General features: G+C 42.8%; 1 protein-coding gene and 4 non-coding genes across 5 annotated transcripts; all 5 read right to left on the bottom strand.

Moving 5' to 3' along the window:
• Nucleotides 1–3,336: 3,336 nt before the first annotated feature.
• NOP58 (NOP58 ribonucleoprotein) lies at nucleotides 3,337–27,098 on the bottom strand. The gene is made up of 15 exons (XM_040357232.1): nucleotides 26,930–27,098; nucleotides 25,035–25,111; nucleotides 22,116–22,168; nucleotides 21,801–21,925; nucleotides 18,600–18,736; nucleotides 18,031–18,095; nucleotides 17,805–17,939; nucleotides 17,103–17,248; nucleotides 11,856–11,982; nucleotides 10,940–11,103; nucleotides 8,751–8,885; nucleotides 8,473–8,534; nucleotides 7,099–7,256; nucleotides 6,905–7,008; nucleotides 3,337–4,347 (listed from the first exon to the last, which is right to left on the bottom strand). Exons 1-15 carry the CDS (start codon nucleotides 26,972–26,974, stop codon nucleotides 4,297–4,299), a joined length of 1,584 nt encoding a protein of 527 aa, XP_040213166.1. The 5' UTR covers nucleotides 26,975–27,098; the 3' UTR covers nucleotides 3,337–4,296.
• LOC120944605 lies at nucleotides 11,634–11,712 on the bottom strand. Its single transcript, XR_005750463.1, has one exon. It is a non-coding gene; the product is annotated as a small nucleolar RNA SNORD11 (small nucleolar RNA).
• On the bottom strand, nucleotides 17,406–17,484 carry LOC120944606. The gene has a single exon (XR_005750464.1). It is a non-coding gene; the product is annotated as a small nucleolar RNA SNORD11 (small nucleolar RNA).
• On the bottom strand, nucleotides 21,994–22,078 carry LOC120944590. Its single transcript, XR_005750451.1, has one exon. It is a non-coding gene; the product is annotated as a small nucleolar RNA SNORD70 (small nucleolar RNA).
• On the bottom strand, nucleotides 22,645–22,727 carry LOC120944589. Its single transcript, XR_005750450.1, has one exon. It is a non-coding gene; the product is annotated as a small nucleolar RNA SNORD70 (small nucleolar RNA).
• Nucleotides 27,099–27,522: the final 424 nt, after the last annotated feature.

Below are 27,522 nucleotides of genomic sequence, written 5' to 3' on the forward strand. Positions count from 1 at the left end.
ATGATGGCACAATATTCCCCCCCCCCCACTGATGGGACACTATTCCTCTCAATGATACCAACGGGTGGGAGACTATTCCTCCCAATGATGGGGCACTATTTATCCTAATGACACAAATGATGGGACAATATTCCCCCCACTGATACCAATGATGGGACACTATTCCTCTCAGTGATGGGAGACTATTCCTCCCAATGATGGGGCACTATTTATCCTAATGACACAAATGATGGGACAATATCCCCCCCCTACTGATACCAATGATGGGACACTATTCCTCTCAATGATGGGACACTATTCCTCCCAATGATGGGACAATATTCTCCCCCACTGATACCAATGATAGGACACTATTCCTCTCAATGACACAAATGATGGGACACTATTCCTTCCACTGATACCAATGATGGGACACTATTCCTCTCAATGATACCAACGGTGGGATACTATTCCTCCCACTGACACCAATGATGGGACACTTCCTCCCACTGATGGGGCAATATTTATCCGAATGACACAAATGATGGGACATTATTCCTCCCACTGATAAATGATGGGGCACTATTTCTCACTATGATACCAATAATGGGAGACTATTCCTCCCAATGATGGGGCACTATTCCTCCCAATGATGGGACACTATTCCTCCCACTGATACCAATGATGGGACACTATTCCTCCCACTGACACCAATGATGGGACACTATTCCTCCCAATGATACAAATGATTAAAAAAAAAAAAGTTTAAAGTTTGATAATTTAATCTAATAGATTAAACTTAGACAACTTAACAATGTTTTTAAATTAGTTTTTTTATTTTATTATCATCTTTAAATTGAAAAAAAAAAAATTTAGGATTGTAAATTTATTCAATTTTTTTTCTGATTTATCTGATCTATTATTAAACAAGAATAATATAAAAGTTAGTACATATCTCAATTGTTATATATATATATGATTTTTTAAAAGTCAATGCCAATATTTTTGAGAATAAAATGACGTGCAGGTAAGGCCTCATTTATGGGTGATGTTATTACTGCAATTAAAATAGTCAACTAAACAATTTAAAATTATTACATCTTTATTATCGTTAACGTTTTTTTTTTTTTTTTAAAATATTTATGATTTGAAATGTATTAATTTGTTTCATATTAATTTATTTTTATCTTATCTCGATTGTATATGCAATCAACTATGCTATTATTAAACACCACTATAATAAACCGTAGTACATATATCAATTATTTATTCCTTATTTTATATTATAAGATTATATTTATCTTTTTTTAATATATGCCCATATTTTTTAGTATAAAATATATTTATTTAATTTATTAATTCATTCTATTTATTTTTAAATTTATGCCCATATTTTTAATTAATCTTATATTTATCATCAATTTAAAATTATAGGAGTTGCTGATAATACATTTAGTTTAAAACTTACCATTTTCATGTGCTTGGTTTAGATGCTGTCTTTAATGGCTCTGAATGGCTGTGTATCCAAGCATGAATATTAATCGTTAGGCGGGATAGTGGGAGGTTTACTAAATACATGTGAAAGAGCTCTCCTGCCCGTTTTTTTTTAACTAGGCATGTGCGACCGCAAGGGACACTGGGAAATGTAGTTCAATTCACTACAGCAACCTCAATCACATGGACGAGCACAGAGATACAGGAAATGAAAAGGAGAAACGAAAAGTAGAAGCCACAGGTAGATTACATGATTGGATTTAAGCACTTTTAAAGCGTTTTTAACAGGAATCCTTAAACTATTCTGTCTGTATTCCTTGCAGACAGACATTTTAGCCCAAAAAATGTTTTCCTTTAGTGATCCTTTAAACCAGTGTTTCTCAAGTCCAGTCCTCAAGGCGCACCAACAGGTCTTGTTTTCAGGCTTTCCATTATTTTGCACAGGTGATTTTATCAGTTTCACTGCCTTGTAATTACCACAGCTGTTTCATCTGAGGGAAATCCTAAAAACATGACCTGTTGGTGCGCCCTGAGGACTGGAGTTGAGAAACACTGCTTTAAACAATAAAACTACTGAGCAAATCGTGCCTGGCATCACCCACGCTTGCAGGACGATTACTCTGGAAACTACAGCTGTTAGCACAGGCAGCTGATCGCGGCCTTGTGAAACTACTATCTAGATGTGAAAAAGCACAAGTTGTATTGGGAGGGTTTACAACCACTTTAAGGCCAATTTCACACTCTGACTGCCCGAGCCTTAGCGGTAAACCACTGCTAGTTTTAGTAATGCTTTACCAGCACTGTGCAGGGCACTTTTAACCCCAATGAAAGGGTGTTAACAGCACCCACAAAGCAACACTGGCGCAGTGCTGCCCATTGATTTCAGTGTACACACCACCCCAAAGATGCTGCTTGCAAGACTTTGCTTTCACACTGGGGCAGTGTGCTTGTGGGATGGTCTGCACTCAGGCTTACACACTAGGGGTGCATGAAAGGCATTTTTTAGAGCGCTAAAACACCTGCCCCTCAGTGTGAAAGGGGTCTTATCGTTGAGGTATCTTGATATAGTGCAGTCTAACCCCCGAAGGGTCCCAACGCGCTTAGAGTGCCTGGAGAAAAGAAACTCAGGGACTAGGCGCTGCAAGAAAGCAGCATTAAAGATGAAATCAGAGAGGCTACGCTTTACCGGCGCTGTGCAGGGAGGATTCCAACGCACCATTCCCAATGAACACATTCCAGTATGTATAAGTGGGTACTGAAGCAACCCGTGGCTGGAAATGTGAATGGTGAGCGATATAACCAGCACGCACACCATAGATCTACAAAATAGGTCCAAAGCTTTATTAAGCAATCACATAGTTACAGCAAATAGCAACGTTTTGGAGCAACGCAGGTCCCCTTCATCACACACCTAATGAAGGGGTCTTGCTTGGCTCTGAAACGCTGACATTTTCTGTAACTATGTGATTGCTGAATAAAGCTTTGGACCCAATTTGGAGATCTATTGTGTGCTGGTGACCTCTCACAGTGAGTGGACTTGCACATAAAGCCATTTTTAAGCCACCAGGTCCTTGTTCAAAGACCAGGAAGTTCATTATTGGTAGTTGGTTGCTCTGTTGGTTCACCATTTCTCCAAACCAAACCCAATCCCCATCAATAAACTAAACCTGTTTTAACAGGGAACAAGTGAAATAAGGGTCAAATGTAACATTACATTAGTGATATATCTGTTAAAATGTAAGTTTCTGGGAAACCTCAAATTTTTTTTCTTTTTGGGAAATGTAAAGATCTACTTCAAAAGCAACATCGGTGAAACTTATCAACTCACATTTGCTTTAATCATATTGGAGGCAAAACACCATGGATGATAAAATAATTTTGTATTTTTTTGGCAAATAAAGTTTAGCAACAAAGATTCTTCAATTTTGTCTGGACTTTCCAATTTTATGTAAACCTTGTTCTCCATTGCATACATAAAAAGTAGGGCACTAAAAAGTTCATGACATACAAGAAGGGGGCTCATTAAGTGAAATAAATGGGAGATGCATCTGCTAAACTCTTCCATTGAGAACGCTAGTTTCCTGGTTATGATCATACTAAAACCTCATCTTCAATGTTATCCTAGTCAGGGATCTAGGAAACGCATAGAAACAACATGCTTTGTTGCAGGTCTGTGGCCTATAAGACAGTCAGGCAACTAGCATTTCCAGAAAGAAAAAAACAATGACAGCCCTTTTAATTGTCTCATTAATCAAAGGAAGAACACAAAATGTAGCTGTGTTGCCCTCTCGAAATAAACTGCTATGAGGCAGGTATTCAAAAGGTAATTGGATATTTGATTTTTACATATCACAGTGGACCAACTAGTTTTACCGTAGACGGTAAATCCAAACATTGAATTCTACCTTGATAAAAAGTTAGAAGTTCTAAAAGTGGTGTTTGATAAAAGCATGACGAAAATATTTACACATGCACAAGAAGTGCATCCATCCAAAGTAGAAAGGTGTTCGGAAAAGAGCTGAAAACAGAAATTGGTTATAAAGAGAACATTTTGTGAGGATGTGCTCTTTTCGCAAAATAAATATTTACAAATTTTCAAAAGATTGCAGCATTTGTATTGCAATGCAAGAGAAACAGAGCCAAATAGTTGATGAGCTATAAAAATAACTGGAGGCAAAAAAAATGGAGCGATCCATGACATAATCCTTAGCATATGAGAAAACATTTAGAGAAGTGCCTTTATTCCCATTTCCAGGGGTCTTCTCCAGCACTAAAATATACGGACAACAGTTCATTAGAAAAAAAAAAAAAAGTCCACAATCTTTAATCTTCCTCCTCTTGCTTCACCTTTTTCTTCTTTTTCTTTTTAGGAGGCTGTTAGAAGGAATCAGTGCAAGAAAGTATAAACATAATGATAAAAGCCAAAGTAACATACACTTACTAACATAGAAGACTAAATGCAAGCTTCTATTTTGACTAGCACTTGTACTGTACATCATACAACAGATCTCAGCATCACATGCAAATAAAAAAAAGTGTGTAGAATAAAATGCAACCGCTTTAAGAAGCAGATTTAGTCATATACAGTCTTACACATGCTAACTTGAAACGTCAAAAGGTGAAACTGCATGCACTTAAGGTAAACTGTGCAAAAAGAAACACTCTGCCGATGCTGCAAACCTTCAGAAAATACTTCCAGTAAAACCTTGGACTGCGAGCATAATTCATTCCAGAAGCATGCTTGTAATCCAAAGCACTTGTATATTGAAGCAGATTTTCCCATAAGAAATTATGGAAACTCAAATGATTCGTTCCACAACCATTTATTTATTCATAAGTCCTTCAGTTTATAGTCCATCTAATCTTTTTTTTTTTTTTTTTTATAGCAATGCGATTTGGTTGCGTAACCATAAAATGTCCATCCACAAATGGAAGCCTCCACAAGGGGATTAGAAGCTAAATACAGCAGGAGCTACAGAGTATAAAAGAGAAGAAGAGAGTGTAGCAATAAGTTGCTAAATGTTGTACCTTCATTAAATGTAACCATATTGCTACACTTCGAGCAGGGGTGGCAAACTCAAATTCATCAGGGGCAGCATCAGCAGTACGGTTACCCTCAAAGGGCCGGGTGCGCTACGTACACAGTGCATGGGTCAGGATTGCGCCAAGTACACAGTGCATGGGTCAGGATTGCGCCAAGTACACAGTGCATGGGTCAGGATTGCGCCAAGTACACAGTGCATGGGTCAGGATTGCGCCAAGTACACAGTGCATGGGTCAGGATTGCGCCAAGTACACAGTGCATGGGTCAGGATTGCACCTAAAAATTCCTCACATCTGTACTCTATCCTACCTTGACCAGCTCTGGTACCTCCCTGTGTAGGCTGCTCCCACAGTGGTACCATCCCCTCTGCGGGCGGATCTCCTGTGTTATCAGTATTTCGTTTTTTTTTTTTTTTACTAGAACTGTAAAATAGCAGCAAAACTGCCAGCAATCTCTGCCACAACATTCAGTGGCATGCAAAAAAAGCCAGCATCGCTGGCTGGAAGGACTGGGGAGGCGAGGTGGAGACAGTCACCAGATCGGCATTGTAAGGCGTCATGCCTGCAGAACGAGCGGAGGCGGCGGGCACCAGAGCGGCATTGTAAGCCGTCTTGGCTACAGAAAGGGCGGAGACCAGAGTGGCAGCATGAGATGCAGCGTTGGAGGCGGAGCGGCACAGTCAGTAAGGGGAATATGTAATGATTACATATTCCCCTTACTGTGCCGCTCCGTCTCCAACGCTGCCACTCTGGTCTCCGCCTCCCTTTCTGCAGCCAAGACGGCTTACAATGCCGCTCTGGTGCCCGCCTCCTCCGCGCTGCCTCTGCTCGTTCTACATTGTAATTAATGCCTGCTCAGACTGGCCCCTCACTCGCTGAAACCTGGCAAAATGAGGTGGCTGCTGTGCGGGCCACATTACAAGGTCCCGCGGGCCTTGTGTTTGCCACCCCTGACTTAGAGGAACATCTCTTCTCTTTTATACTCAGTTGTGACATGACGCTACTCTTATATCAAGACTTTGCTTGTATATCAAGTCAAAATTTAATAAACCATTTTATTATTTCGAAAAGACTTAATTCCTAGAAACCATCTCTGGCATCAGTGCTCTCACCTGGAGTGAGCAAGCATGCAACAATGGAGTGCTTGTACTCTTGATCTTCATGCTTGTTGCAGGTTTAAAAAAAAAACAAAAACCCACACACACCCCTCACAGTACTGAAGACACTGGATATGCATGACAACCAGGTAACTGCCATTTTCAGTAGCAGGTTAGAAATGGCAGCCTCAGTATTGTCTCAGCAAGGGTTTCCTTTAACACTGAACTCAGCATTAGCTTTAAAGCGGTTCTCCACCCTAAAGTGGAGTCCCGCTGATCGGAACCCACCCCCCCTCCGGTGTCACATTTGACACCTTTCAGGGGGAGGGGGGCGCACATACCTGTCTAAAGACAGGTATTTGCACCCACTTCCGGCCACACGCTATGGGCGAAAGACGGGTTTTTCTGACTTCCCGTCTGTCGCCCGTTGTGTGCTGGGAACACTCGGCTCCCAGCACACAGCGTGTGAGCCAATCGGCGGGCGCAGCGCGACTCGCGCATGCGCCGTAGGGAACCAGGCAGTGAAGCCACAGCGCTTCACTTCCTGGTTCCCTCAGCGTGGATGGCAGGGGGAGCAGCAGAGAGGCGAGCGATCGCTCGTGCTCTGCTGCGATCAGCGCTGGACTCCAGGACAGGCAAGTGTCCTAATATTAAAAGTCAGCAGCTGCAGTATTTGTAGCTGCTGGCTTTAATATTTTTTCCCCATGGCACATCCGCTTTTAAGATAGAATAATCTGCTTGATGACTGGGCGCTTACCATCTCTGGCCATTCTTATGCTCTAATCTATTACCTCAGCTGTGCTAGTTGTAGGCTCTTCCTCTGCTTGTTCTTCCTCTTCTACTTTTACTTTAACTTTCTTCTTTTTTTTCTTTGGGGTCGACTCAACTTCTGGTTCTGAAAAAAAATAAAAAATAAATAAAACGTTTAGCCAAAAATCAAGCATTTCTAAGGATCTTTTAAAACAACCAGCATATGATCACTTGCCTTCTGCTGCTTCTATCTCTGTTATTTTGGGTTTCTTCGCTTTTTTCGGTTTGACCTCAACTGGCTGCTCCTCTTCTTGCTCAACCTCCTCAAACTTTCGTTTCTTAGGGACAGAAGGCAAAGTCGAATCCCCTGATGGGTCATAGGTCCTCACTTCACTGAAAAACACATACCAATAATGTGTTAAAACCACAGTTATTCGTTTCAATAAATAGGCCGGAAAATCTTTTAAAAAGGATAAAATTAGGAAGAGACAAATACAGCACACAAACTTTCTAGTCATCTGATACATCAAAACTTGTTCTTTACCACTTGCCATAAGTATATATATATATATATATATATATATATATATATATATATATATATATATATATATATATATATATATATATATATATATATATATATACAGCCTGCCAGCAAGTGTTTATATCAAGATCATAACAGCTGCACCTATGATCTTAAAATTTTTTGACGGCATGATCACTTTTACGGTATTCAGAAGGGCCGTCCTGACTTTTCTCCGCTAGTGAAACAGCAAGGATTGCTTCGGCAACATCCATTCCCCAATCTTCTCTGATGCTGGAAGCAATAAGGTTGTCACTTCTGATTTCAGAATGGAAGTATCCCCAGGAACATCAGAGTGACTGCAATAATTCTAGGGTCATTATTCACGATTAACTCTTTACTAGTATCGGTGCCGATACCGAGCATTTGCACAAGTACGTGTGCAAACGCTCCAATGCCTAATCCGATACCTGGGCAGTCAGAAGCACCGATCTCACTGTATAGATAAATATAGCAGCGGACAGCCGCTTCTCCTCCTCTGCCGGCTTTCAGCTGCTTTATTGAAATCTATACATGGAGACTAGTGCTTGTAACTGCCCCAACTGTTCCTGTGTCCTCCTCCTTGTTCCTAAGATACTACCGCCCCCCCCCCCCCCCCCCCCCGTCAGAATGGAGAGCTGAGGGAAAAGTCATGAAATCTGTCATGTACCGGCTCCTTCCTTATCAGAGTCAGTGATCACTGACTGTCCATTCATAACAGAGCACCGTAAACGGTTTATGATGCTTCAGTTTATGAATGAACAGGAGCCTCTGTCTCCTGTCCATTCATCTTCAGTGCAACTGAAATGGCAGAGAAAAGAGGACTAGGCAATGTGTCCTCAGTCCCGTTGCCTGTCTCAAAGAGGAGATGTCAGGGGTCTGTTTAGACCACCGATTATCTCACCAAAGCCCCCTCCAGACAACTTCTAATTAGCCATAAAATAACTTTCAGCCTCAGAAGTATCCTCAAAAAAAGCGAGTACCAAGTAACATAGAAAGAAAACCGTTCCAAAGCCTAACCACACCGTTAACAAAATAAATTACCTTTTGTGCTGATATTTGTCTGCCCTGGCAAGTGCTTTTCCAGTGCCGCTTATTCTTTTCAGCTGGGGGAGGGAGTAAAAAGAATAATTTAGTAGGACATCCAAAATATTATCGATTATAAGAAGGGAAAATCCATATACTGTAGTGGCACAACAGTGGAAAAAAAAAAGTCTCAGATGAGGTAGTGACTGATATTGCCCTCATAGAAATATCAGGCAATATTAATAAGTCATCATCACAGACCAGACAGTAAGTTTTATTCCGTTTACATCACATACCCCCTTCTCCTCCAGATTTCGAAGACGCACTTCCAATTTTGCTCTCGTCTCTACCCCCATCTGAGCATTTGTGTCCTCCCCAAGGGCATCATATCTGATAGCAAGAGCCGCCTTGGCTGCCAGCATACGGGATATCTATGAGGAAAAAAATAAAAAATTGCTTATGGAATGCTAAAAGTGATACTAAACTTAAATTTTTTTTGTTAAAAACAAAACATCTTATACTTACCTGATCTGTGCAGTGGTTTTGCACAGAGCAGCCCAGATCCTTTTCTTCTCGGTTCCCTCGTCAGCTCCTTCGCATCCTGTTGCGTCCCCCCCACAGCAAGCAGCTTGCTATGGGGGCACCTAAGCCGAGTCGCAGCTTCCGGAGTCCAGACACTGAGCCACGGCCCGAACCCACCCTCTCCTCATTGCTAGCTGACTGACAAGCAGCGGGAGCCAATGGCACTTCACTGCCAGCTCAGCCAATAAGGAGGGAAAGGCCCAGACAGCCACGTCTCTTGTGCAATACCGCTGGATCTAGATGGGGCTCAGGTATTATGAGGGCTGCTGCACACAGAAGGCTTTTTATCTTAATACATAGAATGCATCAAGATATAAAAACTTCAGCCTTTAAAGAACCACTTTTGCAACAGCACTTTGATTGTATCTGTTCACCCACGTTGTTGGGCTTATTGGCACAGTTGTTTGCCCTGTAGTTGCCCACCCCTATTTACTGCCTGATCCCAGGGTCTATGAATATCAAGCCTGTGTCCTGTACTTTACAATTAGCATAAACAAATGGATTTAGCTGTAAATTCTTAATCTTGGCATACAGTACAGAGCAAGTCATCCTCCCCTCTGTTTCTCTACATTGTTTGCTACCAAATTGAAGACTGGTGTAGTGGTACAGGGTGATATGGAACCACCCAGGAGTTGTACCGCCAAAAGATTTTCCTATGTCCAGTCATCTGAAGGTACCAGACTAAAGCAGGGTCTATGAATATCCAGCCTGTGTCCTGTACTCCAAGATATAGATATTACAGGCCGTCAAAATCTCTCATTTCTTTTTAGACATTTAATCATACAAAACAATCCTATATTTGCAGATGTCAGGGTTTTGTTAGAAAGACCATTGAACGTTTGCAGTTGGATCTAAGAAACGAGTTTTAGCAAAATAGGGAGAAAATTAAAATCTTACAATCCTATAAATGTCCTGTGCCATAAATTCACAGTTTACCTATATCAGTCACAAGCCAAATCTCTTCCTCCTGGACTTGTCTCCACCGATCAGGCTTAATGTAAATGGAGTCATTTTGATTAAAAGGGGTGCCCTGTGATGTAAATAGGAAGACCGAGATATAAAGGGGTGCAATGTGAAGTAAATGGGGTACTGTATTGTGAAGGAGACCGATTTAAAGGGGTGTGCTGTAATGTAAATGGGGTGCCGTGAACGGGAGGACTAATATAAAGGGCGCCCTGTGATGTAAATAGGGGAACTGTACTGTAAAGGGGTGCACTGTTGTAAATGGATAGGCTATAAAAGGGGGGGGGATCTGTGATATGTAAGGGCTTGTTAACACTGCCCTGAAGCCCAAAATACTGCTGTCCATACAGTGTTGAGATGCACAGCTGGTGACAGAGGGCTATGTTATGTGCATTTTATTGTATCAGACGGCTCCACTTTTTACAGCAGTGACAACCCCCATGGTGCAAAATTATGCAAACATGTTGCACACTGCACAGCTCTGGTATGCATTGAAACACTGTTCTGGTCTGGGGGCCGACTAATTGCATAAATAGGAGATTCAAACCTCCGCTTGAATAAAATTATACTGACCGGACTCAGTTATAAAAAGGCTCTAGGCAGAAGTGGCAGTAAATTGTGCAACTTAATACCTGGCCATCTGAGTCTTTTCTAGTGGAGAATCCAAACACTTGACGGTACCATGCTATAATGCCAGGTTTATGAATATCAAACCTGTCCTGTGATGTACGATTTAAGAAAACTTGATACTGAAGTTGTCTGGCAGCACATTAAATCAAGAAAATATACAGTGTACTTTGAAGAACAGTCCTCCCAAAAACATGGTTTATGCCCATCAAAAATACTAATACCAAAGAACCATTTTCTAATGTCCACCAAAAAGGGATTAACTAAGGCAGAAAAACAAATGATTTCAAGCAGTGCATTTCACAAGACTCACCTTTCCCTTATTCTTAGGTGTAGTCTGTCCAACTAGGGAAGCATGGTAAATGAGACCATATTTAGGAGTGTCCCTTTTGGTCTTTAGTGCTCTAAACAATGCCTTTTCTGCTCCCAAGATCTGCACAGTAGAAGCCGGGTGCTTTGCTAGATTTAGAAGGGAACCTGGAAGACAACATACATGATCAGGTAATTCAGAACCTTATTTTAAGGGCCCATGCAGACCAGTCTATTCCGATACACCAATATGTAATGCATTAAGGCAGCACAATCAATATTAATGCACCATTTTTGCCTAATGCAGAACAAAAGACATGGCAGTACACTGCCAAAAGATGACCACATGATTGTCGATTTGCTCATTCAGTATATTGTTATACATTTTGCTATAAGAAAATATATTATTTTCTCATAGCAAAATGTAGAATATACTGAATATATATATAATCTCGGTGTGGATTGTACTATTATCTGCACAGATTGATTTATGCCATTGTGAGCACAGATGTGGCTGTGCTGCATTTGTATACTAAAATTCACTGCTACAACATTTAGCACGATACATAGTTCCTTCCTGAGCCTAGTACAGAATCTGCAGCTACCTGTCCTTATAACCCCCCCCACACACACACACCCCAAGTGGCCAGAAGCTATTTGACTTAGCAGGTTGTATGTATAGTTCTCTGTAACAACTCTGGCCTCAGATGAGGTAGTGACTGAAATTGCCTTCATAGAAGTATCAGGCAATTAGATATAAATCATCATCACTGGCCAGAGGTTGGTGTAAAACTAGTTTGAGAGATAAAAATAAGCCCTACTGTGCCTTTTGTTGGGGAAACGCTGTGTATATATAATATATATATAAAAATTTCCCCCATATACAGATGTGTGCACATATTTTGCACAACAAAACTCACCTGCATGAGCAATAAGTCTGGCACCAACCAACTCTCCTACTAATATAGTAAGGTTAGGTGCTATCGCCATCATTCTATTCTTGAGATAATCATAAAGCTGTGCTCTGTACTCTGTAATCTCAATCACCTGCAGACAAAAAAAAAAAAAAAAAAAACAGAATTAAATCAAACTGCCTAAAAGTAAACATTTTACTGCAAATTAAAGAGGTGAAGCCAAAGCCCCCGTTCACACAGATGCGAGTTAACAGTTCCAAATCAGACAAGTCGTACCCTACGGTCGGCGGCAACAGAACCCTTCAAATTGGTTTTTGCTGCACCAATTTGAGATTATATATATTATATATAAATAAAAAGTTGCTTCACTATTTTCTGCGATTTCAGGTGTGATTTGCATACATATCTGTGCATGTTGTCATGCAAGCCGCACTACTTCAAGTGAAGTAGCACAACTTCAAAGCAGCATTCAGTGTGAACTATGTCTTAGGAAAGGAATGTTGGGTATGAAGTACACCCCCAGCCACATACATTAGGTGGAGGTGTTCTGTAGTTCAGAAGTACTCAGTTAATAACCGATGAAGACTGAGCTCAGAGTGCACATAGCAGCACTGCATTTAGGATCAACAGGTATTTTTCTGAACTTATGAGCTCTGGTTCACACTGGGTATAATCGTTGTGGGTAGGGTTCCCCAACATCTTGGCGGTCAAGTCACATATGCGCCTATATTGGTACCGGAGACACCCCCGGTCCCTGTTGAAGTTGTTCCCCGTGGCCCACTGCGATTACAGTAAGTGAATCCGTGGTCAGTTGCGCCCACTGTGGGCATAGGAGCGTGAGGAATCTTAGTCTGTCTGTTTTGTCAATGTGGTATAGCTGAGACCGTTGGGATGCAAGGTAGAGATTCAGGTCCGGGAGGGCCGTTCCACCCAGGTCAGTGGGGTTCTTAAGGACTCTGCAGGCCAGCTTGTGTCTGTTGGTGCCCCAGATAAATGTCCTGAGTATGGCCTCTATTGATTTAAAAAGTTTTAATTAGTGTTGTCATGATACCGGTATCGGGACCGATACCGAGTATTTGCGGGAGTACTTGTACTCCCGCAAATACCCCCGATGCCTAAATAGAATACTTGCCTCCCCCCCCCGCATATCGCAAATCCGCTGCGTTAATCACCGTGCGGCGAACATTACAGGCACCTTTAGTTTGAATAGCTGTTTTGCCCGCCGCGCCGTGTATAGACGCTCCCCCTTGGACGGATCTGTCCAATCCTGAGTGTCCTTTACACGGCGTGGCGGGGAAAACAGCTATTCAAACGAAAGCTACCTGTAATGTTCGCCGCACGGTGATTAACGCGGCAGTATCATCATTAGGTATGGGGGACATGGCTGCATATATGTGGGGGGGGGGGCATGGCTGCATATATGTGGGGGGGGGGGGGGGACATGGCTGCATATATGTGGGGGGGACGGGACATGGCTGCATATATGTGGGGGGGGGGGGAACATGGCTGCATATATGTGGAAGGGGGGGGGGGGGAACATGGCTGCATATATGGGGGGGGGGGGGGGAGGACATGGCTGCATATATGGGGGGGGGGGGAGGACATGGCTGCATATATGGGGGGGGGGGGGGGGGGGCATGGCTGCATATATGGGGGGGGGGGGGGGAGGACATGGCTGCATATATGGGGGGGGGGGGGAGGACATGGCTGCATATATGGGGGGGGGGGAGGACATGGCTGCATATATGGGGGGGGGGAGGAGGACATGGCTGCATATATGGGGGGGGGGGGGGGGAGGACATGGCTGCATATATGGGGGGGGAGGACATGGCTGCATATATGGGGGGGGAGGACATGGCTGCATATATATGGGGGGGGAGGGAGGACATGGCTGCATATATATGGGGGGGGAGGGAGGACATGGCTGCATATATGGGGGGGGGGGAGGGAGGACATGGCTGCATATATGGGGGGGGGAGGGAGGACATGGCTGCATATATATGGGGGGGGGAGGGAGGACATGGCTGCATATATATGGGGGGGGGGGGGGGGGGACATGGCTGCATATATATATGGGGGGGGAGGGAGGACATGGCTGCATATATATATGGGGGGGGAGGGAGGACATGGCTGCATATATATATGGGGGGGGGGGAGGGAGGACATGGCTGCATATATATATGGGGGGGGGGGGGGGGGGACATGGCTGCATATATATATATGGGGGGGGGGGGGGAGGGAGGACATGGCTGCATATATATATGGGGGGGGGGGGGAGGGAGGACATGGCTGCATATATATATGGGGGGGGGGAGGGAGGACATGGCTGCATATATATATGGGGGGGGGGAGGGAGGACATGGCTGCATATATATGGGGGGGGAGGGAGGACATGGCTGCATATATATGGGGGGGGGAGGGAGGACATGGCTGCATATATGGGGGGGGGGGACGGAGGACATGGCTGCATATATGGGGGGGGGGACATGGCTGCATATATATGTGGGGGTGGGGACATGACTGCATATATATGTGGGGGGGGGGACGACATGGCTGCATATATATGGGGGGGGGACATGACTGCATATATATGTGGGGGGGGGGGACATGGCTGCATATATATGGAGGGGGGACATGGCTGCATATATGTGGGGGGGGGGGGGGGGACATGGCTGCATATATGTGGGGGGGGGGGACATGGCTGCATATATGTGGGGGGGGGGACATGGCTGCATTTGGGGACACATTTAAAAAAAAAAAAAAAAAAAAAAAAAAAAAAAGTATCGGTACTTGTACTCTGTCCTAAAAAAAAGCGGTCCTAAAAAAATAAAAGCGGTATCGGGACAACCCTAGTTTTAATGGCAAATATAAGGTCTCTTTCACACGGAGCGGACCATTTTTGTGTCCGGCGGCTCAGCGGGGATCATCCGCAATCCCCGCTGAGCTGTCGGCGGATAGGGCGGTCCCCGCACACTGTGCAGAGACCGCCCTGTCTCTTCTCCGCTCTCCCCTATGGGGATGAATCGGATGAAGACGGACCGTAAACGGACTTGTAAAAAGCGGACAAACGGTCCGCTAATGTGAAAGGGGCATAAGGGCGTATGCCAGAGTATGTACAATATTTTGGGAAGTAGTATCATTTTAATAATATTAATGCATCCCCATACACCAATGGGCAGTCTCGCCCACACCCGAGTCTTAGACTTGATGAGATTGAAAAGGGGCTCTATGTTCAGAGATATATAGTCAGCCGGTGTCCTATTCACCAACACTCCAAGATATTTAATAGTGCTTACTCGTTAAAGTGGTAACTGTTCCTGTAGCCTGGGAGAGGGGAAGCTGTCCATGGGCAGCATTTGGGATTTTTTCCCCCCCAATTAATTTTGAGGCCGGAAAACTGGCTAAAGTGTTTGATCGTGTGGAGTGCCTTCTGAAGGGATGTGGCGGGGTCAGCTAGATACAGTAGTGTGTCATCTGCATATAGACTAATTTTCTCAGTCAGGGATCCAAGGCAAAGACCCTGGATCTCGGGGGTCGAATGTAATGGAGATTGCAAGCGGCGCCGCTGCCAGAGCATAAAGGAGCGGAGACAGTGGGCAGCCCTGTCTAGTGCCCCTGGACAGGTCAAACGTCTGGGAAGCCCTCCCCCGTTGGCCACTACCTTACCCTTGGGCTCCAGATATAGCAGTTGCAACCACTTAATAAAATTGGGTCCAAAGTCAAAGTTGCGTAAGCATCCCCCCAAAGGTATCTCCACCGAATCAAAGGCCTTAGCTGTTTCCAAGTCCACCACCACCCTGGACCCAACATTAGTGTGTATCGCTTGTAAGTCAATATATAATTTTCTGAGATTGAATGAGGTGTTGCGCCCTGGCATAAATCCAGCTTGGTCTGCATGTATCAGGGTCAGTATCACTTGGTTAAGGCGGAGGGCAAGTACTTTGGCCAAAATCTTTATGTCCACCTGGAGGAGTGATATGGGTCTATAAGATTCCAGGAAGCCCGGGTCCTTGCCCAATTTGGGTATGAGGATAATAACCGCTTCGCTCATCGATGGGGGTAGAGTGGAGTTGTCGAACAAGTGGTTATAGAAGGATAATAACTTGGGAGTAAGTATTCTATGGGTAACCTGTCCGAACCCGGGGCCTTGGATCTAGCAAAGCTCGCAATCGCTGTAGCCATTTCATCCTGTGTAAGAGGTGCGTTAAGCATAGCCATTTGGGTATCGTTCAACTGTGGGAAAGCAATTCCCGCCAGTAGATCCTCCAATTGGGCTTCGGTGGTGGAGACCCAAGGCGTGTAAAGCTGTGTGTAGAATTCCCTAAATTTGGTAGCTACACACTGGCGCATTTTGACATGCGATTTGACATGTCAAAACGGCGGCTTTTGCACCATACTAATCAGCGCGATGCTGCTGCACCGATTTCAAAAAGTAATTTAGGTACTACTTTTTTTTATTTCGGCCCGCGATTTACATTGACATCTGTGCAGAAACCTGCACAGATGTCTCTTAACACAGCAGTAAATCGGGACTGACAAGCGGGAGTGAAATCGTGCAAGTTCAGCTATACTCACATGGCTTCACTCCCGCAGCCCAGTGTGAACCTGAGCTAAAACCGATAACACAATCCACCTTCAATGGTAAACTTAGGCGCAAACAAGAAAAGCTTATTGTTAGGGCTACAAACAATTACACCACCCTAGATTTGAAGAGCACTCAGTACACCTAAAACAGTCTGACCTTCAGTAATTTTTCAACCTTCCATCTATTAAATCTTCGGGCCTTGTTTTAACTTTGGATAGTAAAAACTTTTTCTGGAGGTGTGCCTCTGTGTAAACCCAGGAAGTGAACAGGTAGCAGCTTCAGCCGCCCACAGATAAAATGGTTGCAGCCAGACTCAGTGGAGGGAAATTTCAAATGGCAAGTACAGAATCACAGAATATATATATATATATATATATATATATATATATATATATATATATATATATATATATATATATATATATATAGTTGGAGGAAAGCTTCAGAATGGCAAATATGTTTGTATTACAAATTACATGAGCAGACTGCAGTTTCTCTTTAAAAATCCTATTGGTACTAATTATAAACTAAGGACATGGTTATTTAAAAAAAAAAAAAAAAAAAAAATATCACTGCTTAGAGCAGTGGCCAAGCTATATATATATATATATATATATATATATATATATATATATATATATTTTTTTTTAGCACTATGTGATAACTACCTGGTCACACAAGTGTAGGATGTTGTTTATATCCTCCTCCGATACCTCCGTACCCATAGAAATTTCAGCAGCAGCTTTTACTTCTGCCTCTACCTCCTCTGGCAGATACTCAGAGAGGTCAAATGTAGCAAAGTTCACTCTATCACCTGTTGGAAAAGAAAATTACTCTAGTAAATGAGCTATGAACAATATACTTAAATTCACTGCTACAACATTTTGCACGATACATACTTCCTTCCTGAGCCTAGTACAGAATCAGTAGCTATTCGACTTAGCAGGGTGTATAGTTCTCTGTAACAACTCTGGCCTCAGATGAGGTAGTGACTGAAATTGCCTTCATAGAAGTATCAGGCAATTAGATATAAATCATCATCACTGGCCAGAGGTTGCTGTAAAACTAGTTTGAGAGATAAAAAAAAAAAAAACCCTTCTTACTAAACTTGTGAATTGTGAGTTTAAGTGTTGACGCCCAGCCTGGCAACCATAGCAATTTAATAGAAATACTGGTCAAACTTTTTTTTACTAGAATTTAAAACTAAATTCACATACATTTTTGTATAATTTTTTATATAACAGAAAATGTAGAGCAAACTAATAAAATGACAAGTTAGTTGTCCAAATGTGTCCATTTGAACACATCCACACAATCAAATGCAAAATTATACTGTATGCATCATATTTTGTACACCGATATGAACTTACCAACAGCTTTAAGACACTTGCAGTATGCCAGGTTATCTGTGATGATTTTGCCAATCTCAGGGAAGTGCCAACCATACCATTCTCGGCAACGCATTATGTAATTGTTCAACTCTTTATCCAAATCATCCAGAAGAGCTTGGGTTAAAGAAAAAAAGCCATAATTACGGTTACAATAAATACAAATTTTCATCAGTAAAGTTACTTTAAACTTTAAATGTTTTCTTACATATGGCTTGTACAATCATTGTATCCACTTTGTCTGGACTGAACTTGAGTTTGTATCGAGAAAGACTGTAGAAAAAAAACAAATCAGCATCAGGAGTTATTCAACAATAAAGCAAACTGCACAATAATTACTATCATTGGTACAAGTTTACTAAAAAGGCACTTAAACTGGATTTTGTAGAGGTTCTCACACACTTTATTGGTATTCTAGCAAGGTACAGCGGGTACAGGGAGAGCCTGTACCCGCTCTCCCTGTACCCTGGGACAGATCTGTATAGCACCCTACAGCTAACGGGACAACAATGCCACCTGAAGATATACAGCCAATATCAATAGGTTTAGCTGGAGTATCATACCAGAGACAAAACGTGTATATTGTTTGTTCCAGGCCTTGGTTTTATTATTGGAGGACAGAATATAAGAATGACAGCCACAGAGCCAAACAGCAATGGCAACTTCCAAAATTACTGACAGATTCTCTAAAATGCATCTCATTACCAATTTACTTCAAACTATGATAATTATAACCAATTAAAATGATAAAAAACTAAATGGAGATAAATTAGTTACCTGTGGGCCAAACCAAGAGACATAGCAGACATTTCCCGGGTAGAAAGTCCTGCAACAAGGCCATCAATCTGGTTGCGGATACCTCTCATCAGCTCTGCCACCATTGTATTGTGAACACAGCTGAGGTTCACTTTGTCCTGTTGAGATAAATTGGAGGGCACCATTAGAGGAGAAGACCATCAAGGTGGTGAGTCATCACCTCACCTATTACTTTAATGTTCAGCATAAGTAGTCAAACAAAATTTGAGAGGTAGCAGGCCAAACCCAGAGATGGAAAGACGATGTAGAAATGTGCATAGGAGTAATTCCTCAAACCAGGAGACTTTAAAAAGGTATATTTTTTTAGTCCTGTGGTCAGGATGTTTTCAAGGATAACAGGTGTACGTTAAAGAACTCAGAAGGTGTATTTTACAGTAAGCAGCTTATCTAAAAGGGCAAGTTCTGCTTTAAGTAGTACTCCTCTGCCACATTTGGTTGAATTTTTTTGGGGGGGGGGGGGGCCTAGTTTTGACAGGCGATCTTAAGCACCAGTGCTCTCCCCTTTGACCCTGCAGTCTTCTGAGACACATCCCAGAAGACTGCCGGACCATTCAGGAGAGACACCGCGGTTTTGTGCACATGCAGGCTGTCACAGCTGGGTGCCCACAGTTGAGATGCCAGTGATGGGAGAAGGGATGGCTCGGGTGAGCACAACCACTGGATCCTCGGAGAGGCGAGTGTGTGCTTATTACAATTCAGCAGCTACAGTTTTTGTAGCTACCAACTTAGTAAAAACACAAAAACCTATGCATTAAGGTTAAAAAAAAAAAAAAAAAAAAAAAAAACTAGCAATCCCGTTTTACTTACCTGAGCCTGTTCACCTGCTGCGCTCGCCCGACATCCTCTTCTCCACTTAGTCTGGCCATTAATTGGCTACATTGATAGCAGGGCAGGCATTGGCTCGCGCTGCTGTCAATCACATCCAATGACGTGACGCGCCGGGGGCTGGGCTGTATCACAGGAGCGCGCCCACAAGGACTAACCCCCATGGGAGAGAGCTCCCATAAAGGGTGTTAGTTCTTGCGGGGAGGAGCCAAGATAGCCGCCGAGGGACCCCAGAAGACCAGGATCGGGGCCCACTGTGTGCAAAACGAGCTGCACAGTGGAGGCAAGTAAAACATGTGTTTTTTTTTATATGGGAACCTTTAGTGTCCCTTTAAGGAGGGGTGGGCTCCCACCAGGCTCACCTGCCCTCTGCCTATCCATTATAATACATGTGCTACTACTATGGAGGCTCTCAAAATTATAGAAGTTAGGACTACATAAAATACAGGGGCTAGTTTTTGGACTTTTTAGGCACGATTTGGTTGGTCAGAATATATTTACACAAGAAGAGATTTTCTCTAAAAAGTAGGTTTGTTTATTTAGATATAAAATATCATAATATGTAGAACAAATAAAGAAGAAAAAGTATTGCCGTTTCCAGCACAAAAAACTATCTAAGAGGCTAACTAGGCAAGCCTATCCATAAACATTGACAGGAATTATACATAAAATATAACAATGTATCCACAATGAGATTGAACACTTCCAAGAGGATTTGGAATAAAGTGTATAAATATAATTAGTAATCCTGTCAAGTTGTGGAAATGCAGGCAAGGGTATGTCTGCGGTGGTTTGGCTTGCTGCGTTGGTAGACTCGACCGGTTTCGCGCATTAGCAGCGCTTCCTCACGGAGTCAGCAGTGTAGTTTTAAAGACAGTATTGATTGGTAGGGGGATCGATATATAAATTTTCTGGTAATAATAAAGGAAGAAACAGACTGTGTCCGGACTGCTGGACGTTGTAAGGGGTATAGGGGAACGACCCAAATAAAATAGAAAGTAACAGTCTTCAATGAAGGAGGGCAGGGCTTGAGGCAAGGAAAGAAGGGAGAGAGTAAACAGTACCCTCTAACAATCCTCAATAAATGCTACACTTCCTGGTAGCAGAAGTGAGAAACCAGAGCTGGGTGCCGGCTGATAGCCAGGTATTAAGGCAGTGGGTAAGCCTGATTCAGTGTATGCGACAGCAATCTCCTCCACGAGTCTCCCGAGAGACTGCCAAAGTCTCTCCACGAGTCTCTCGGGAGACTCGTGGAGGAGATTGCTGTCGCATACACTGAATCAGGCTTACCCACTGCCTTAATACCTGGCTATCAGCCGGCACCCAGCTCTGGTTTCTCACTTCTGCTACCAGGAAGTGTAGCATTTATTGAGGATTGTTAGAGGGTACTGTTTACTCTCTCCCTTCTTTCCTTGCCTCAAGCCCTGCCCTCCTTCATTGAAGACTGTTACTTTCTATTTTATTTGGGTCGTTCCCCTATACCCCTTACAACGTCCAGCAGTCCGGACACAGTCTGTTTCTTCCTTTATTATTACCAGAAAATTTATATATCGATCCCCCTACCAATCAATACTGTCTTTAAAACTACACTGCTGACTCCGTGAGGAAGCGCTGCTAATGCGCGAAACCGGTCGAGTCTACCAACGCAGCAAGCCAAACCACCGCAGACATACCCTTGCCTGCATTTCCACAACTTGACAGGATTACTAATTATATTTATACACTTTATTCCAAATCCTCTTGGAAGTGTTCAATCTCATTGTGGATACATTGTTATATTTTATGTATAATTCCTGTCAATGTTTATGGATAGGCTTGCCTAGTTAGCCTCTTAGATAGTTTTTTGTGCTGGAAACGGCAATACTTTTTCTTCTTTATTTGTTCTACATATTATGATATTTTATATCTAAATAAACAAACCTACTTTTTAGAGAAAATCTCTTCTTGTGTAAGTATATTCTGACCAACCAAATCGTGCCTAAAAAGTCCAAAAACTAGCCCTTAGTTATCTCCTTTATCATTTATACTAGGACGTGGCACCCTTTCTTTACTTTATAATATCCACATGCACACTACATGTGAGGATATTGTTATCCCTCCTCTTTCAATACATAAAATACAGGGTTGTTGTGAAGTAGCTCTGCAGCTTATGGATGCATTTGTAAACAAACCCCTTGTTAATGCATACTGTTAGACAGGATATTTTGGTTGGTTGCAGGCTGGTGGGTAAGTTGAGCTGGGAATTTTCTTTGGTATGTTTCATTGTTCATGATGCCAGCCAAACAAATCATTTTGTGGCTGGCTGACCCTTTAAAATCTTCTTTTCAGACAACATACCTTGATAACACCTCCGAGCTTGGCATCTGCAATAGCTAGCTGCTCATGTGCTTCCTTTGCAGCAATTTTTTTAAGGACTTTTCTCAGGTTTTTGCTGATCTTGCCTTCAACCAGGGCAGTGGCAGCTGTGAGGAAAAAGAAAAAACGTTTACATCCAACATAAATTTAATGTATCCTGCCCACCACTAGAAAAATTATGCCTCAGTGGTAGTGACGAAGAGTTGAGGTTAAATCATGGTATTTCAGGTTAACAAAAATCCATCATTGGCAACTGTAAATTTCAATTAAAAAAAATGCAGAGCTTAGAATATTTACCAGCCAATGCTTCTGTTGTGTCCTGGAATTTTTCAAAGTGTTTAAGCTTAACGCTATAACAAAAAGGAAAAAATATATAAAGTTAACCACTTAATAGCACTGGGGAAAAAAAATGGATTATAGAGCTGGACATTGATCTTTTTTACTGAAAGGAGAACATGTGTGGCCCCTTTCTTTTTATACATGCTTTCCATTTAGAAAGGATTATATGGCTACAGCTTTGTACAGAACTCTGTCCATCCTTGATTTAGGCTAGCTAGGTTCACACAAATGCATTTTGCAGTTTTGGTTCAATAGATTTCATTGGAAACGCATCAAAAAGGCAGGTATTGCCTTTTTGATAGTTATCTGCTGCATTTTAGTTTCTCCCACATGACAACAGACACCTCCCCCTAACCAAAAAATATATCAAAACGCATTAAAATGCATCAAAACCGTGTGGAGAAAAAAATGCACAATGCTACACAAAAACTCAAACCTGCGTAGGTGTAAACCTAGCCTAAATTATGGTTTTAGAATAGCACAGTTACTATTTGTTGCCTCAGTGGTAGTGACGAAACTGTATTTAATCACTGTTCATTCAACAAAAATGCATCATTGGCAACATGACAGTATCAATTCAATTGACTCACATTAAAACAAATATTAAAGTTACAGAACTCCGAAGAAATATCCACCTCACAAAAAACACTGTTAAGAATACTGTTTTGTTATGCTAAGAAGGCTTTGCCCCTTAACCACTTAAGGACCAGCCCATGTACATATACGTCCACAATATGGCACGTACAGGCACATGGGCGTATAGGTACGTCCTCGCCTATTAGCGGGTGGGTGGTCCGATCGGGACCCCCCCCGCTACATGCGGAGGTCGGGTCCGCTCGGGGAGCGATCCGGGACCACGGCGCGGCTATTTGTTTATAGCCGCTCCGTCGCGATCGCTCCCCGGAGCTGAAGAACGAGGAGAGCCGTGTGTAAACACGGCTTCCCCGTCCTTCACTATGGCGGCGCATCGATCGCGTCATTCCCTTTATAGGGAAGACACGATCGATGACGTCATTCCTACAGCCACACCCCCAAACAGTTGTAAACACATACTAGGTGCACCCTAACTCCTACAGCGCCACCTGTGGTTAACTCCCAAACTGCAACTGTCATTTTCACAATAAAGAATGCAATTTAAATGCATTTTTTGCTGTGAAAATGACAATGGTCCCAAAAATGTGTCAAAATTGTCCGAAGTGTCCGCCATAATGTCGCAGTCACGAAAAAAATTGCTGATCGCCGCCATTAGTAGTAAAAAAAAAATAAAAAATAAAAATGCAATAAAACTATCCCCTATTTTGTAAACACTATAAATTTTGCGCAAACCAATCGATAAACGCTTATTGCGATTTTTTTTACTAAAAATAGGTAGAAGAATACGTATCGGCCTAAACTGAGGAAAAAAAATGTTTTTATATATGTTTTTGGGGGATATTTATTACAGCAAAAAGTAAAAAATATTGCTTTTTTTTCAAAATTGTCGCTCTATTTTTGTTTATAGCGCAAAAACTAAAAACCGCAGATGTGATCAAATACCACCAAAAGAAAGCTCTATTTGTGGGGAAAAAAGGACGCCAATTTTGTTTGGGAGCCACGTCGCACGACCGCGCAATTGTCTGTTAAAGCGACGCAGTCCCGAACTGTAAAAACACCTTGGGTCTTTAGGCTGCATATTGGTCCGGGGCTTAAGTGGTTAAATGGCAGAAGCTGTCACCTCCATCTCTACAAAGCTGGGTGAAACTGGTAAATAATGCCCTACCAATGTACAAGTTAACCTATATGGCTAGAGGGTGTCATAAGAAGTTTGAGAAGGTGTGGGCGGGCTGGATTAAGAATGTATCGGGAGACGTAGTGGTGTGATAGATGGAGAAGAAATATGTTATAACCAGAAATAAATAAGGAAGACTGCTGGTACACTAGGATGTATTCTTGTAAACTAAGACAGACAACAGGAGAGACATAGGCACGGCTTAGAATCCTTGCAAATGGTTTTTGTTTGTTGTGCAAAATTGGACATATTTGCTTGACGTTGTGTACATGGTTTAACTACATGATTCTGAGTTTGTTTGGAAATGTAATGAGTTATACTGCATAACAATATGTATTGTAACATGATACTGTACAATACTGTTGAAAATTACAATAACTTTTTCTTTATTTTTTTAAAGGGTAAAAAGTTACAAAACTCCTCTGTGGCCAATATCTGGTGTCCGTTCCAAATTGAAACCAACTCCTAACAAAATATTTTCACTTTATTTTCTGAAAGATTTATAGATAGAGATAGATAGAAGAAAAAATAAATAAAAAAACATGTGTGCAACTCACGTCCTGGTGTAAGCGGGGTTCCAACCACAATTAGCACTTTTTAAATGTATGTCCTTTCATCATGTGTTTTTATTATATAAATCCGGTCACTTACTATTTTACAATCCGCCGCCGCTCCGCATAGTTATTCAAAAAAGATAGTTTATAAAACTATGTGCACACCATTGTCATTTTGCTTGTGGGCATTGTGAAGCCAACAAGCACTTACTTCCTGGAAGTCTTGGGTGGGGAGTTATAATGGGGAAGCGCACTGCATCCTGGGAAAAGACACACATTTCCCAGGAGCATTAGCGTGCCGAGGGAGATGTCAGAATCCTAGGTGATTCCCAAGGCAGATTTCCAGGTGAGTAAACATTTTTTAGGTCTAATCAGCACAATAATGAAAAACAAATTTTGGGATGGAAACTCCACTTTAATAAGATTTTTGGACCAAACATTTAACTCTCTACCCTCCCACCCATCCTAAACAAAACATATTGGCTCAATTTTTACTTTAAAAAATAAAATTAAAATATGCGATTAAACTCAACACAGATGCTAGGTAGAACTTACACTTTGTTGGCCTTCTCTGGAGTCTCAAATTCTTTCCATATACTATCTACTTCCTGTAACTTGCTCTCATCCAGGACCTGTTAAAAATAAATATTGTAAAGATTACAGTACCCAACAGAAGATAGGCCGGATTAGTTATAAACTGATAACATGCAAACCATAAAGAGAAAAAAAAAAAGAAATAAAACTAGGATGCTGTACAGGAAACCCACATTTTGTGTATGACATTTAAAGTGGTTGTAAAGGTTCGTTTTTTGTCATACTTACCTCCACTGTGCAGCTCGTTTTGCACAGAGTGGCCCTGAATGGCGTTTCCTGGGGACCCCCAGCAGCTCTTTCATCTCCTACCTGCCTCAGATAACTGGGAAGCACTCTCCCAAGGGGAGTTATGTTGCGGGCGCGCTCCCGAGTCCTGCATTCGGCATCCATAGCCACCGAGAGCATGCCCCACGTCATTGGATTCGATTGACAGCAGCGTGAGCCAATCGCTGAGCTGCTATCTATCCAATGAAGAGCTGAGGACCCTGGGCAAAGATCCAGCGTGTTCGCGTCACGGAACTTTCCAGGGCAAGCAAGTAAAACGAGGGGCAAGGGGGGAGGGGCTGGGGCGGTAATGGTCTGAGTTTTTTTTTTCACTTTTATGCATAGGATGCATTAAGGTGAAAAAACAGGAACCTTTATAACCCCTTTAAATCACACTGCCCATGCGATCTGCAGCGAGTTTCAGTGAAAAGTCACCACCCCAAAAGCAGGTCACAAATGCAATGGTCTCCTAAAACTCAAACACCCTTACCAGTGTCTAAAAACAAACAGTCACTATTCTGTAAGCAAAGACCCCTTTCACACTGAGGCGTTTTTTTTTGCACTAAAAACATCACCTGAAAAGCGCCTGCAAACCGCCTCTTCTGCAGCCCCTGTGTGAAAGCCTGAGTGCTCTTATACTGGGGCGGTATGTTTGCAGGACAAGAAAAAAAGTCCTGCAAGCAGCATCTTTGGGGCGGTGCAGGAGCGCTGCGTACACCTTTCCTCCACCGCCCCTGCCCACTGAAATGAATGGGCACCGCTGCAGAAGCGCCTGCAAAGCATTATGGCAGTGGTTAAACCTCCCCACCCCAGTGTGAATGGGATCTTACTCTTGGACCTCTCTGCTGCCTTGTATACAGTTGACCACACTTTTCCAAAAATTGCATTCCCTTGGTGTGTGATGCGACTGTACTTTGTTGGCTCATCTTCCCTATCTCACTGCACCTTCAGCATCATAAAGCGCCATACACACACGGGCAGACATTCTGCCTGTGTGTATGTTGGTCTGTCCGACCGAAGGCGGCCATTTGAACAAATACCACCAAAAGAAAGCCATTAGTGGGGGGGAAAGGACATACATTTTGTCAGTTAAAATACCCGCGCCTTGTCGCAAAAAAAATGGCCTGGTCATGAAGAGGGGTAAATCTTAAGGAGCTGAAGTGGTTGAATAACATCCTGAAAACACAAATCCATAATCGCAGGAATCATGGCGGAAATGAGCCCGTCGAGGGTTATTATTTTTTTTAATGTCCCCATAAAAGATTTGCACAACTTTCACGCAAGTCATGTCGAAAATGAATCTTGGGGGACAGGTTGATATTAGCGGGCCCCTTGGAGTGATTGCACGTTCTTTCAGCCCGGGCCCTTTTCTACAACATGCAATGGCAGCCTCTCCTACAAGTCCAGCAATCCGCCATCACCAAACTTCCATATATTCATTCTAGATGTTTGATGTCATGCCAATCACACTGACAAATCCCAGCACAGCTTTTCTGAGAGAGGAATCCGCCATGTGGCCGGAACCCCCATGACTCTCGCCACGTGGAAAGCGGCGCCTCGTTTCCTCTGACCGGGATCTACCTTTCCCTTACCTTAAATATGGCGTAACCCGCCGCGGTCTCGAACAGCACCAGCATGGCTGAATCGGGATGTCTGCGGAGCTCCGAAACCCAGCACACCACTCGGAACCGCGCAGAACAGACACGTGTTAGCACTAACTTCCCCGCACATGCGCAGACAGGACCTGTACAACCTTGGCATCACTTCCTGTGCCGAGGAACCGCCCACTTCCTGTCGCTGCAATTACCTCATTGACGGAGGTATTCTGCGCATGCTTAGTACAAGAGAAAAAGCTAGGCCGAAGGGAATTGGAAACTAGCGCTGCTGACATGAAGCTTTACATGTAGTGGTTGCTGCTGGCTGTCTGTAGATATGTTCTGTATCTGTACAGCCAGCGTTTGCTGCCTATGTAGCAAGGTGTATTGGTGTCTATTTACTAAAGCTGGAGAGTGCAAAATGAGACTAATTTCTGCATAGCAGGGTTGCCAACTTTCAGTAAATTTACAGTTTGTAAAATCCATAATTTTTGCATCTGTCCATAAAGGACATGTAGTCTGTGGGGCAGATTCAGATAAAGATACAACGGCGTATCTCCTGATACGCCGTCGTATCTCTGAGATCCGAC

Source organism: Rana temporaria, chromosome 6, assembly GCF_905171775.1.
Source record: "Rana temporaria chromosome 6, aRanTem1.1, whole genome shotgun sequence".
Classification (NCBI taxonomy): domain Eukaryota; kingdom Metazoa; phylum Chordata; class Amphibia; order Anura; family Ranidae; genus Rana; species Rana temporaria.

What these genes read in the sequence shown, in the direction of transcription:
- NOP58 (XM_040357232.1), bottom strand. Translation starts at nt 26,974, where the DNA reads ATGCTGGTGCTGTTCGAGACCGCGGCGGGTTACGCCATATTTAAG. An exon ending in CGGGTTACGCCATATTTAAG is followed by an intron (nt 25,112 to 26,929) that starts GTAAGGGAAAGG and finishes TATTTTTAACAG; the next exon opens with GTCCTGGATGAGAGCAAGTT. An exon ending in CACCTAAGAATAAGGGAAAG is followed by an intron (nt 8,886 to 10,939) that starts GTGAGTCTTGTG and finishes TTTTCCTCATAG; the next exon opens with ATATCCCGTATGCTGGCAGC.